The 15180-nt window shown below is 34.1% G+C and overlaps 1 protein-coding gene across 8 annotated transcripts in view; it reads left to right on the top strand.

Moving 5' to 3' along the window:
* LOC138308479 (extracellular sulfatase Sulf-1-like) overlaps nucleotides 1–15180 on the top strand; it is a 75896-nt gene that overhangs the window by 26064 nt on the left and 34652 nt on the right. For 4 of the 8 annotated variants that reach the window (XM_069249469.1, XM_069249463.1, XM_069249466.1 and 1 more), the window contains exons 2-5: nucleotides 2155–2476; nucleotides 11358–11574; nucleotides 12832–13071; nucleotides 13985–14210. In XM_069249469.1, the coding sequence (XP_069105570.1) occupies nucleotides 11406–11574; nucleotides 12832–13071; nucleotides 13985–14210 (635 nt within the window). In that variant the 5' untranslated portion in view covers nucleotides 2155–2476; nucleotides 11358–11405. Of the gene's footprint in view, nucleotides 1–1629; nucleotides 1878–2154; nucleotides 2477–9892; nucleotides 10011–11357; nucleotides 11575–12831; nucleotides 13072–13984; nucleotides 14211–15180 lie in introns of those variants that run through there. The other 4 variants (XM_069249467.1, XM_069249468.1, XM_069249465.1 and 1 more) reach the window with 4 other exon arrangements.

The following is a 15180-nucleotide window of genomic DNA, read 5'->3' as shown; positions in this document are numbered from 1 at the left end:
TTACACCAGTGTATATGTGGCCAGTGTTTACACCAGTGTATATGTGGCAGTGTTTACCAGTGTATATGTGGCCAGTGTTTACACCAGTGTATATGTGGGACAGTGTTTACACCAGTGTATATGTGGCCAGTGTTTACACCAGTGTATATGTGGCCCAGTGTTTACACCAGTGTATATGTGGCCAGTGTTTACACCAGTGTATATGTGCCAGTGTTTACACCAGTGTATATGTGGCCAGTGTTTACACCAGTGTATATTGTGGCCAGTGTTTTACACCAGTGTATATGTGTGGCCAGTGTTTACACCAGTGTATATGTGGCCAGTGTTTACACCAGTGTATATGTGGCAGTGTTTTACACCAGTGTATATGTGGCCAGTGTTTACACCAGTGTATATGTGGCCAGTGTTTACACCAGTGTATATGTGGCCAGTGTTTACACCCAGTGTATATGTGGCCAGTGTTTACACCAGTGTATATGTGGCCAGTGTTTACACCAGTGTATATGTGGCCAGTGTTTACACCAGTGTATATGTGGTCATGCAGTGTTCAGACCAGTGTATATGTGGTCAGTGTGTACACCAGTGTATATGTGGCCTGTGTTTACACCAGTGTATATATGTGGCCAGTGTTTACACCAGTGTATATGTGGCCAGTGTTTAAACCAGTGTATATGTGGCCAGTGTTTACACCAGTGTATATGTGGCCAGTGTTTACACCAGTGTATATGTGGCCAGTGTTTACACCAGTGTATATGTGGCCAGTGTTTACACCAGTGTATATGTGGCCAGTGTTTACACCAGTGTATATGTGGCCAGTGTTTAAACCAGTGTATATGTGGCCAGTGTTTACACCAGTGTATATGTGGCCAGTGTTTACACCAGTGTATATGTGGCCAGTGTTTACACCAGTGTATATGTGGCCAGTGTTTACACCAGTGTATATGTGGCCAGTGTTTACACCAGTGTATATGTGGCCAGTGTTTACACCAGTGTATATGTGGCCAGTGTTTACACCAGTGTATATGTGCATGTGCCAGTGTTTACACCAGTGTATATGTGGCCAGTGTTTACACCAGTGTATATGTGGCCAGTGTTTTACACCAGTGTATATGTGGCCAGTGTTTACACCAGTGTATATGTGGCCAGTGTTTACACCAGTGTTTACACCAGTGTATATGTGGCCAGTGTTTACACCAGTGTATATGTGGCCAGTGTTTACACCAGTGTATATGTGGCCAGTGTTTACACCAGTGTATATGTGGCCAGTGTTTACACCAGTGTATATGTGGCCAGTGTTTACACCAGTGTATATGTGGCTAGTGTTTACACCAGTGTATATGTGGCCAGTGTTACACCAGTGTATATGTGGCCAGTGTTTACACTAGTGTATATGTGGCCAGTGTTTACACCAGTGTTTATGTGGCCAGTGTTTACACCAGTGTATATGTGGCCAGTGTTTACACCAGTGTATATGTGGCCAGTGTTTACACTAGTGCATATGTGGCCAGTGTTTACACGAGTGTATCTGTGGCCAGTGTTTACACCATTATATAAACAGTTGGCTGTCTCGACACACACACACACACACACACAGGGAAGTTCGGACTGTGGGAACTGGATTTATTTGCTGAGATTTTACAGGAAGAATGTCTGTGTACAGATAGTGGATCTGATACTCGGTCACAAAGAACATATCCTGTGTTTTTCTCTGTAGTTAAATCATTATCTAGTTTCCTTCCCCTCCCGATTCTGTCAACTTCAATAAGCGTACGTTACGTCAGCTAAGGCAGCCAGTCTGAGTACCAGACGGAGTATACAGCTATAGGAGTTCACAATTCTCCCTGTATTTATGCTGAAATGTGTTGGGTTTTGTTATTGTAAGATACTGATTTTTTAAATGTTATGTATGTGAGTGCTTTATATATGCACTAATTACAACAATATGTTAAAAGCATAAACATCACCAAAACATCTGGTGAGAAAAACTCCAGAATAAGGTCACAATATATAGCTTCTAAGCTTTCATTAAATGTCATTGAAAAGAAATCTTATTTTATATATATCTTTTTCAATTATTTGAATCATTTTTTTGCTTGTGAAATTGGTGAGTATAGCATCTAAGTTATCTGATAACAAGTATTTTGTCTACTGCAGGTATGAACGAGGCTGTGGATAATTGACAAAGAAGTGACATTGTGTTGATTTCTGCCTACAACACCCGGACATGAAACTGAAGGAGATCAACAAAACACTAAACATTTCTCACAGACATTACCTGTGGTCCTGACCTCCATGACCTTTTGATCACATCTTTTGAGTCTCTGAGGTTGTGACCTTTGGAGTTTGTGAGGCCGTGACCTTTTGGATTACGGGAGGCCGTGACCTTTTGGATTACCTTTGAGTATTAGTGGAACTTACATACATGTTATACTGCTGGCCTTGACGGATAATAATCAGTGTTTATAGTTTAATGAAGGTAAGATATCAGTACCACACTATTACAAGGCTGTATTGTCATAAAGGTCCGCTACCTTTCCAGAGCAAAATATAAAGGTTTAAAAACATTAATAACATCAGAAAATATATACTGATGGCCTAAAAGATGAGGTTACAACACCAAACATATGCAAGATTTCCTGAGTAATATATGTGGAGAGTTATTGCGCTGTTTTGTCGTCTGACGCAGTGATGTAGTCAACTACCCTGCAGTATTTAGGAAATCTAAGACGATCTGCAGTATGAAAATTATCATTTTATTTATTTTAATCAAATTGTTCAGAAGGTAATGAGGAGTGTAGCATTAAGGGTAAGTTAATAGCGTTTGCGATTCTACAAAATTATTGATGTTGTTTTACATTAATTCCCATTTTTGAAAAGTAAAAGCCGTTTTGGAAAGGAAGTGGGCCTTTAAGGTTTTCGATACATATAGGTATTTTTCTAGATTGTTGATAAGATAAGAAGAGTTTGAGATTTTCTCAGCAGAATTCTTATACTGTATTATCTCCCCCTAGTTTGAAACTTAGTATCTGAGACATGATGCATCGCAGAGACAAAAAGAGACATCAAGCCAAATTTTAATAATGATTTTAATATAGTAAATACTGATCTCCTAGACCTAGTATATATATATTCATATGTAGTTTTCCTCAATAAACATTTTAGTTTAAACAATGTTTTATTCAAGTAAACTATGATTTCATAGATATATACTTATATATATTTGAAGATAAGATTGAGAAACAAGCTGATGGCCCTACAATTGTATATACAGAAATACATGTATTTTATCCTCATTAAACATCTTGCCATAATCCTCATTTCCAACATTTATACACATGAAATGAAACATATACTAAAACAATTTCATCATCATTATTATGAACTTATGTATAATTTGATTTTTGTGTTTGGTGTATTTTCATTCCATTGATCTAAACTCAAAGGTTGGATTACTCACAGTTAATTGTCACATGTATCATTCCGCTGACTTCAAGTTATCGCGATGTTAAACTGTACAATTATACAAAAAACTTTTATTATAACTGTCCTAGATTTATGTACAAGTCGCTTAGAAATTGATGGTATCATGCTGTACTCAAGCATAACATGTCGAAAATTTCAAAAAATACAAATTGTCCATGATTTATATAACAGTGAAGTTAATCGATCCATCTGTCTATAACATGTATTATCATGATCCCTGTTAATTGTTGTTCCACGTCTCGCTATTTAAATGTAATAATCTCTATGTCTCACAAGTTTTCAAAGATAAGCTAAAAAATGCTCCACATGTTTACAGTAGTGAGGAGGCACAATGTTGTGGTGAGAGAGAGATAATGGCTCCATAAGTAAGGGAGACAGATATTTATAGAATTTATAACTATATATAGTATCAGGCTCCATAAGTAAGGGAGACAGATATTTATAGAATTTATAACTATATATAGTATCAGGCTCCATAAGTAAGTGAGACAGATATTTATAGAATTTATAACTATATATAGTATCAGGCTCCATAAGTAAGGGAGACAGATATTTATAGAATTTATAACTATATATAGTATCAGGCTCCATAAGTAAGGGAGACAGATATTTATAGAATTTATATCTATATATAGTATCAGGCTCCATAAGTAAGGAGAGTGACAGATATTTATAGAATTTATAACTATATATGGTATCAGGCTCCATAAGTAAGGGAGACAGATATTTATAGAATTTATAACTATATATAGTATCAGGCTCCATAAGTAAGGAGACAGATATTTATAGAATTTATAACTATATATATCAGTATCAGATATTTATAGAATTATAACCATAAAGTAAGGGAGACAGATATTTATAGAATTTATAACTATATATATAGTATCAGGCTCCATAAGTAAGGAGACAGATATTTATAGAATTTATAAACTATATATATGTATCAGGCTCCATAAGTAAGGGAGACAGATATTTATAGAATTTATAACTATATATAGTATCAGGCTCCATAAGTAAGGGAGACAGATATTTATAGAATTTATAACTATATATAGTATCAGGCTCCATAAGTAAGGGAGACAGATATTTATAGAATTTATAACTATATATAGTATCAGGCTCCATAAGTAAGTGAGACAGATATTAATAGAATTTATAACTATATATAGTATCAGGCTCCATAAGTAAGGAGACAGATATTTATAGAATTTATAACTATATATAGTATCAGGCTCCATAAGTGAGAGAGACAGATATTTATAGAATTTATAACTATATATAGTATCAGGCTTTATAAGGGAGACAGATATTTATAGAATTTATAACTATATATAGTATCAGGCTCCATAAGTAAGTGAGACAGATATTTATAGAATTTATAACTATATATAGTATCAGGCTCCATAAGTAAGGAGACAGATATTTATAGAATTTATAACTATATATAGTATCAGGCTCCATAAGTAAGGGAGACAGATATTTATAGAATTTATAACTATATATAGTATCAGGCTCCATAAGTAAGGGAGACAGATATTTATAGAATTTATAACTATATATAGTATCAGGCTCCATAAGTAAGGAGACAGATATTTATAGAATTTATAACTATATATATGTATCAGGCTCCATAAGTAAGGGAGACAGATATTTATAGAATTTATAACTATATATAGTATCAGGCTCCATAAGTAAGGGAGACAGATATTTATAGAATTTATAACTATATATAGTATCAGGCTCCATAAGTAAGGGAGACAGATATTTATAGAATTTATAACTATATATAGTATCAGGCTCCATAAGTAAGGGAGACAGATATTTATAGAATTTATAACTATATATAGTATCAGGCTCCATAAGTAAGGGAGACAGATATTTATAGAATTTATAACTATATATAGTATCAGGCTCCATAAGTAAGGGAGACAGATATTTATAGAATTTATAACTATATATAATATCAGGCTCCATAAGTAAGAGAGACAGATATTTATAGAATTTATAACTATATATAGTATCAGGCTCCATAAGTAAGTGAGACAGATATTTATAGAATTTATAACTATATATAGTATCAGGCTCCATAAGTAAGGGAGACAGATATTTATAGAATTTATAACTATATATAGTATCAGGCTCCATAAGTAAGGGAGACAGATATTTATAGAATTTATAACTATATATAGTATCAGGCTCCATAAGTAAGGGAGACAGATATTTATAGAATTTATAACTATATATAGTATCAGGCTCCATAAGTAAGTTCAGAGACAGATATTTATAGAATTTATAACTATATATAGTATCAGGCTCCATAAGTAAGGGAGACAGATATTTATAGAATTTATAACTATATATAGTATCAGGTTCCATAAGTAGTTCAAACAGATATTTATAGAATTTATAACTATATATAGTATCAGGCTCCATAAGTAAGGGAGACAGATATTTATAGAATTTATAACTATATATAGTATCAGGCTCCATAAGTAAGTGAGGACAGATATTTATAGAATTTATAACTATATATAGTATCAGGCTCCATAAGTAAGGGAGAACAGATATTTATAGAATTTATAACTATATATAGTATCAGGCTCCATAAGTAAGGGAGACAGATATTTATAGAATTTATAACTATATATAGTATCAGGCTCCATAAGTAAGTGAGACAGATATTTATAGAATTTATAACTATATATAGTATCAGGCTCCATAAGTAAGGGAGACAGATATTTATAGAATTTATAACTATATATAGTATCAGGCTCCATAAGTAAGGGAGACAGATATTTATAGAATTTATAACTATATATAGTATCAGGCTCCATAAGTAAGGAGACAGATATTTATAGAATTTATAACTATATATAGTATCAGGCTCCATAAGTAAGGGAGACAGATATTTATAGAATATTGTATAGAATTTATAACTATATATAGTATCAGGCTCCATAAGTAAGGGAGACAGATATTTATAGAATTTATAACTATATATAGTATCAGGCTCCATAAGTAAGGAGACAGATATTTATAGAATTTATAACTATATATAGTATCAGGCTCCATAAGTAAGGAGACAGATATTTATAGAATTTATAACTATATATAGTACAGGCTCCATAAGTAAGGGAGACAGATATTTATAGAATTTATAACTATATATAGTATCAGGCTCCATAAGTAAGGGAGACAGATATTTATAGAATTTATAACTATATATAGTATCAGGCTCCATAAGTAAGGGAGACAGATATTTATAGAATTTATAACTATATATAGTATCAGGCTCCATAAGTAAGGGAGACAGATATTTATAGAATTTATAACTATATATAGTTTCAGGCTCCATAAGTAAGTGAGACAGATATTTATAGAATTTATAACTATATATAGTATCAGGCTCCATAAGTAAGTGAGAGACAGATATTTATAGAATTTATAACTATAATCAGGCCTATAAGTTATAGATTATAACTATATATCAGGCTCCATAAGTAAGAGAGACAGATATTTATAGAATTTATAACTATATATAGTATCAGGCTCCATAAGTAAGTAGACAGATATTTATAGAATTTATAACTATATATAGTATCAGGCTCCATAAGTAAGCGAGACAGATATTTATAGAATTTATAACTATATATAGTATCAGGCTCCATAAGTAGTTCAAACAGATATTTATAGAATTTATAACTATATATAGTATCAGGCTCCATAAGTAAGGGAGACAGATATTTATAGAATTTATAACTATATATAGTATCAGGCTCCATAAGTAAGGGAGACAGATATTTATAGAATTTATAACTATATATAGTATCAGGCTCCATAAGTAAGGGAGACAGATATTTATAGAATTTATAACTATATATAGTATCAGGCTCCATAAGTAAGGGAGACAGATATTTATAGAATTTATAACTATAATAATTACCGGGCTTCATAAGTAAGGGAGACAGATTCTATTTTCAGGGTCTGTTGATCTAGAAAGCATTTTTGGATGAAGATTGAATTCTTAGAAGTCACACATTTTAAAATTCATGTTATTCCCCAGATCCTGTACATGTGATGTTTTTGATGTAGGACATTCCTAGGCATAGGTTTGTGTGGTAGAACATCCCTAGGTTTGTGTTATTATTGTACGTGTTAAAATGCCTATCAGTGATAAGTAGTACTACTAGATATAGAACCTGATAACTCTACCCTGATCACCCCCCACCCCCTCCCATCCCCAGTCTCCTTCCCTCTCCCTCCCTAAGATCTCCTTCTCTGGACTAACTTATAATTTTAAAGCACCAACAAACTTTATTATCCTGTTTTCTTCAAGCTCCTTAATTTGCCATATAACAAATAAACTACTTATAATAATAGCATCTGATAAACCAGTCACAATTCTTCTCCTTTACCCAACAGCAGACTCCCTAATAACTAGTACCAGTACTTCACACCAGCCTTAACTCCAGACTCAACAGTACATAATTATAACTATAGCCCTTAGCCCTGTCAACTACACTGCTACTTTAGCCAATTCTAAGATACTGAATAAAATTAGCATGGCTAGATATATTTCAGCCTAAGTTTTCAACAAGTGGAGGAAGTGGGTATGATCTAAAATCTAAGTATTAGAATCACTCTCAATCACTTATTAATGATGGTCTGGTGATCAGTCTATCTGTATCAACCTCTTATCCCCAATACCATTGAATTGGATTTATATCGATTGGTCATTTCTACGGTTTTATCAATTATGATTTTGTATTAGTAGGATTTTGATTAATAAATATATATATATAATTGTCAAGAATCATTTGGGAACATTTGAAGAGAGAAGATATATGATATAATGTGTTGAGTTCTGACGTTGTTCTAGCGACCACCCAGGATACATATGGTTACAACTTTATTATGATGGGAACACCAGTATGTTTGACAGCTGTCTGCCTGGTCATTTAACCTTTAGAATATTTTCATTAGTTTTAATTTGTTATGTATGTAAATATATCCAAAGTATACAGAGTCTTTGACCGACTGTCAGAAGTCAGAGAAAACATGTACAGAGTCAATACTGTGTTCTGTAGGCCATATATATATATAGTGAGGAGATGATGAACTTTAATCAAGTTCATTCTGTTCAATGTTGTTTACACACCAATCTCCATGATAACCCATCCTTTATATTCTGATATCACTGCTAACAAATAGCCTGGTATGTTTAACACTCCTGGTATGATAGATGATATGTGAAGCCACATAGTACACTCCCCCCACCTCCTCTCAATCCCCCCACCCCACACACCCTCCCAATATCCCCACCCCACCCCCACACCCCCCCCCCCACACCTCCCCACCTCCCCCCACCCTCCTCCAATCCCCCCCACCCCACACACCCTCCCAATATCCCCAACCCCACACCCCCACACCTCCCACACCTCCTCCCAATCCCCCCACCCCCACACCCCCACACCTCCCCACCCCCACCTGTGAGTTGAATGATTTTCATATTTATGTATCTGCTTGTCTTTAATCAGTAAATACATCTTTATATGTAACCGATGAAGTTCACAAAATTAAGATATTAAAATCATTTTACAAATACAACTCTTATTAAACCCTATATTAATTTTTTACAATATGATTCTTTTGGAGACGCATAGGAAAATCAACTCATTTTGGGGTTTCTATAGGAAAATCAACTCATTTTGGGGTTTCTGTATTAACATTGTTTAAGCTAGACCAGGAAAACCGTTTATCAACGACGATTTAATCCACAAGATGGACCAGCCATTTTGACGGTGATCAGTTGACGTCGCCACGTCAACATTAGTGCCGTCATAATGATCACGTTTTGGGTGTCAGTTATACCGTCATATACTTCACTTTGGTTATAGTTTATATAGTAGAAGTGACAAGTAATTGTAAATATTGGACAATACTTTCTAAAGTTTTGGAAATGAGTGGGAGGGAGACTGGAATGTTTGGATCTAATTCTTGTCCCCAAATCATCTGAGAGGAGTGCTAACACAGCTGAGTAATTCTGATCCATTTAACAGACACATTGTATCACATCTGTGTAATACAAACACACCAAACAGATAACCTGTAGACTGTTTACAAATAGCTCCGTCATCAGGTACAAGGCTCAGTCTGAACTACATACATGTACTTTGTTGAACACGATTGTAATTGAAACCAGGCGCTATCAAAACATATACCTATTCCCCTTTTGTCTGAAACTATTTCACATGTCTACCCAATTACCACTATCATTCATTCTCAGACTTTTTATTGCCAAGACCATTTAGTTCATACCTGACCAATGAACTCCTTGGAAACAGGACCTGGTTTATTTTTAGCATCAATTAATGGTGTTTATCGTTAATTGACAGGTCGTTTGTGTGTTTTGATATCCATGTTTACTAATTAGAGTGGTTAGTGTAATCTGATAAGCAGGTGTACTTAAAGGAAAAGGATACTGGTTCAGGAAAATGTTAAAGATGCTCCACCGCTGACAAAAGGTATTTTTTCATTATCAAAAACAGGAGCAGAGGATTAAGTATTTTTCTTCAGTTACAAAAGTTACTTACTTTACACCATTACCACCTTTGAAAAGTTTGAGCTTCTAATTTTACTAAAGTTAAAAATATGAAAAATAATTAATTGCATCCAGAAAAAATTCCGTGGCACTATATCCTATATGGAATGAAGTACTGATTGCGCATGCACCAAAGGCGAAATAAATTATTTTATATTATTTTTTGAGTTAGTTAGACATACCGTATTCGACCCAATAAGCGCCCAGGGCGCTTAAAAATTGATAAAAATGAAAAGGTGCTAATAAGTCAAAATGATTAAACTTTATACCGTTTTATGTAGTTTTGGTCCTTATTTATGCCTGGGCAGTTAAAATTGAGGCCTCAAAAAGGGGGAGGGGCGCTTATAGGGACATAGGCACTTATTGGGTCGAATACGGTATATATACATGATCAAACACCATTGTTTCAACTGATGAATATCATTCATGCTTGGTCATAGTGTTGTATTGATGATCGGCAATAATCGATTAACTGGCTAGATGACCCTCAAACGGTCCGATGATCGATTGAAAATGTCATAATCGATCATCGGGAAAAAAATCAAACTCATTGGAAATCAAATATTTTTCTATTAAAAACCTAAAATACACTGAAAACTCCCTAACATTCCTCCATGTCAATAATTTTCACCAAATACAGTCAAAAACAGGCCAGAAATTTTTGTTTTCAACATTCTATCCACTGCTCATAACAGAGAGGGCAAAACAAGCTTTTAATATATAGATTATAGGCAATTTGAATAGAAAATTGAACTGATCATTTTGTGCGATTATCGGATCGGATGAGTCTTCCGATTCCAACCGATGATCGATTATCATTTTTAGCCGATTATACAACTACTTGGTCAGCGGTGGAGCATCTTTAAGAGTAAATAGTAAGTCTTTAAGGATTAACTTGAACACAGAGATTTAGTGAGAATAATACAAAAATCAGAGTGTACTCTAAACACCAAATAGCTATTGTGTGATTATATAGCTTTTGTGTTATATTATATAAAAAAAATCTATTCAAATTTATCTATCTATCAATCTGCTCCTGCGAAATACTCATTTGGTTGAGGAATTTCTGTGGGAAAATTTTACACTGCTGTATCAACCAATTAGAGGAGGTGTTACACAAGGTAAAGACATTATTTACATCATCAGATAATATAATAAAATATTTAGCCAATGAAAAAGCTCTTAACATTTTAAGCAAGATTGAATTACAGGTATTAAGCTGTTCAAAGGCCAAATCAATTTATAATAGAGTTTCTTTTTTCCCCTATAGATGGAAAAATAAGGATCGAGTTAAGCTACACATCAAAAGCTGACGAGGATGGCGTCATCGCTACAAATCAGTTACCTGTTAATCGTCTTCGGCATTTTTGCGTGGTGTGCAACAGCATGGGTAGATTCAACGCCTCGTCGTCCGAATCGTCGAAAAAATAAACAAACAAAACCAAACATTATAGTGATCATGACTGATGATCAGGACGTACTTTTAGGTAAATATTTACAGAATCTAAGTGTGTCGTCATCAACATGACTGTGATGATTTATTTTACAGAAGTAGGTCACTGTGACCAGAAGAAGGTCAGTACGTATGACCTTCATTTTGACCTTTGAAAACTGTGTCAGAGACAGGGGTATAATATATGGAAGTGGATAAATCAAAAAAAGTTTATTTTGGTAAAAACAACCAGAGTTAAATAACTTGATCATACAGAAGTCTCAAGAAAGGATTTAATTTGACTGACATATCATTTTATCTTTAGTTTTATATTCCCATTAAGTGACAAAGATTTTGTTTTTTTGGTGGTGTGATATTGATATGGGCTCCATTTCATCTATTCGTTAACTTTTAACTTCTAATTAACTTAAAATTCTCAACAGGAGAGCTTAACAGGAATTAAACCTTTAGCTGATCTTTACACTAGAGATTTCCTCACCTTCTGTAATGCTTTCCTATGGAGAATGTTAGAGTTAACTTTAATTTTTTTTTGTTAATTTAAAGTCAAGGCATACTCTAAACCACTTTCGCTTCTATTAAGTTTTGTGATATCCATTTCAAAACAAATTCAAGAAGAAAAATATTTACAAAATTAACAATTGAATGATAATTTATAGCTATATAGATGATGTAGATACCTATTAATTTTGCGGAGATAAACTCTAGTGAGTTTTCTTGGATCGCGAAATTCAAAAAAGTAAGTCGCACAAAAATGAAAGTAGAAAGATGATGTAGATACCTATTAATTTTGCTGAGGTAAACTTTAGTGAATTTACTTGGATCGTGAAATTCACAAAAGGAAGTCGCACAAAAATGAAAGTAGAAAGATGATGTAGATTTATACTTATTAATTTTGCGGAGATAGACTTAAGTGAATTTACTTGGATCACGAAATTCACAAAAGGAAGTCGCACAGAAAATGAAATTGGAAAGATGATCTAGATACTTATTCATTTTGCGGAGATAGACTTAAGTGAATTTACTTGGATCACGAAATTCACAAATGCAAGTCGCACAAAAATGAAAGTAGAAAGATGATGTAGATACTTATTAATTTTTGGGAGATAGACTTTAGTGAATTTACCTGGATCGTGAAATTCACAAAAGGAAGTCTCACAAAAAATGAAAGTTGGTTTACTGGATAAATTTTAAAACTCCTTCGTCCTCAATTTATTTCTTTATTATATACGACTATGTGTATTTCTCCATGACGGTATACATGTGACCTAATTTTAAACCTCTCTGTTTTAAGGGTCCATGGAAGTGATGCCCAAGACATTGCGAATCATGCGTGACCAGGGTTTGGAGTTTAACAACTCGTTTGTAGCGTCACCGATGTGTTGTCCATCTCGATCGTCGTTTCTAACTGGACTTTATCCTCACAATCACAATGTTTATACGAATAATGAGAACTGTTCGGGAGAATACTGGATACAGAACCACGAACCCAACACATTCGCCACCTATCTCAACAACGCAGGTTATCGTACAGGTAAACACTGTTAGTACTATACCGCTCTACTACATAAGCCCTAACCTAGAATAATAGATCTAAAATCTTACATGGGTTTGTGAAGAGGACAAGGATATCTCAACCCGAGGGAAAGATTTTGGCCGGTCAACCTGAGGCTTGCCGAGGGTTAACGGCCAAAATCTTTCACTAGGGTTGAGATATCCCTGTCCACTTCACAGACCCATGTTTGATTCTTTTTCTTCCATACTTAGTAGAAAAAAATGAGCTTTTTCATTGCGCCATGATCGCAGGAACGTTGTTATGTGTCAAAATTGATGACATCATCTACAATGCGTGCCGCAGTTACTCCGCATGTATTGATGACGTCACATTGTCTAGCGCATGTGAGCTGTCTTACACCCCCCTGTGTAAGATAGAGATATCTTTTCCCTAGCAACCACGGGATATCTCTGTGAAGTATGGGAGAAATACATGTATAAGCCATTGATGCTAAATCAGCTCTCTATCACAAAATAACTAAACACATTGATTTCTGCTGACTAATGTATTGTTTGACAGCAACTTAATTTCGCACTAGTGTTATGTATCACAAATTGCTATCAATTTAATTGCCATGGTGCCCAAAAGTCCCAACATATTACCAAAAGCCTTCTACCTCTGGGTCATAAGTACAAGGCTCTATTGGAGCAGTGGCCAGGTACTGACCTTATTTTCTGGCCATCCATCGTACAACATCAATATATTAGGTCACCATGTTGGATTTTATAACGTCTGTCATTGTAAGCCATGTTGTTAATCTGTTGATCTAGTCATCTACAGACATTGTGAAATAAAAATTTGTTCACATCTAAAACCTCAAACTTAATGTTTAGCATGACTAACTGAAAGTGTTTATTTTAGAGTAGTATTTATAAAGTTGTTTAACTTTCAGGATACTTTGGAAAATACCTAAATAAGTACAATGGTTCCTACATCCCCCCCGGCTGGCGAGAGTGGGTCGGACTGGTACGTAACTCTCGCTTCTATAACTACTCTGTCAACTTTAACGGGAACAAGATGGAACATGGTGACAATTACTACGGAGACTACCTAACTGATCTCATCGCTAACGACAGTGTCACATTTCTCAAACAGAGCAAAGAATACTTCAAAAGAAGGTATACAGACTTATCTCCCTTGGATACTGTACATAAATTATTGATTGTTTGATCTAATAACTCTAAGCCATGAATATAACAACGAGTATGAATTTTGTTTTAGACCCGTACTTATGGTTTTGTATATATAAAGAGTATAAATTCTGTTTTAGATCTGAACTTAAGGTTTTGTATGTGTATAACGAGTATAAATTCTGTTTTAGACCCGTACTGATGGTTTTGTATATATAACGAGTATAAATTCTGTTTTAGACCTGTACTGATGGTTTTGTATGTGTATAACGAGTATAAATTCTGTTTTAGACCTGTACTGATGGTGTTGAGTACACCTAACGAGTATAAATTTTGTTTTAGACCCGTACTGATGGTTTTGAGTACACCTAACGAGTATAAATTCTGTTTTAGACCTGTACTGATGGTTTTGTTTATATAAAGAGTATAAATTCTGTTTTAGACCCGTACTGATGGTTTTGAGTACACCTAACGAGTATAAATTCTGTTTTAGACCTGTACTGATGGTTTTGTTTATATAAAGATTATAAATTCTGTTTTAGACCTTTACTGATGGTTTTGTTTATATAAAGATTATAAATTTTGTTTTAGACCCGTACTGATGGTTTTGAGTACACCTAAAGAGTATATATTCTGTTTTAGACCTGTACTGATGGTTTTGTTTATATAAAGATTATAAATTCTGTTTAAGACCCGTACTTATGGTTTTGAGTACACCTAACGAGTATAAATTCTGTTTTAGACCTGTACTGATGGTTTTGAGTACACCTAACGAGTAAAATTCTGTTTTAGACCTGTACTGATGGTTTTGTTTATATAAAGAGTATAAATTCTGTTTTAGACCCGTACTTATGGTTTTGTATATATAACGAGTATAAATTCTGTTTTAGACCTGTACTGATGGTTTTGAGTACACCTAACGAGTAAAATTCTGTTTTAGACCTGTACTGATGGTTTT

The sequence above is a fragment of the Argopecten irradians genome, chromosome 15 (genome assembly GCF_041381155.1).
Source record: "Argopecten irradians isolate NY chromosome 15, Ai_NY, whole genome shotgun sequence".
In the NCBI taxonomy this organism is placed as follows: domain Eukaryota; kingdom Metazoa; phylum Mollusca; class Bivalvia; order Pectinida; family Pectinidae; genus Argopecten; species Argopecten irradians.
This window is presented reverse-complemented; position numbering and strand designations above follow the sequence as displayed.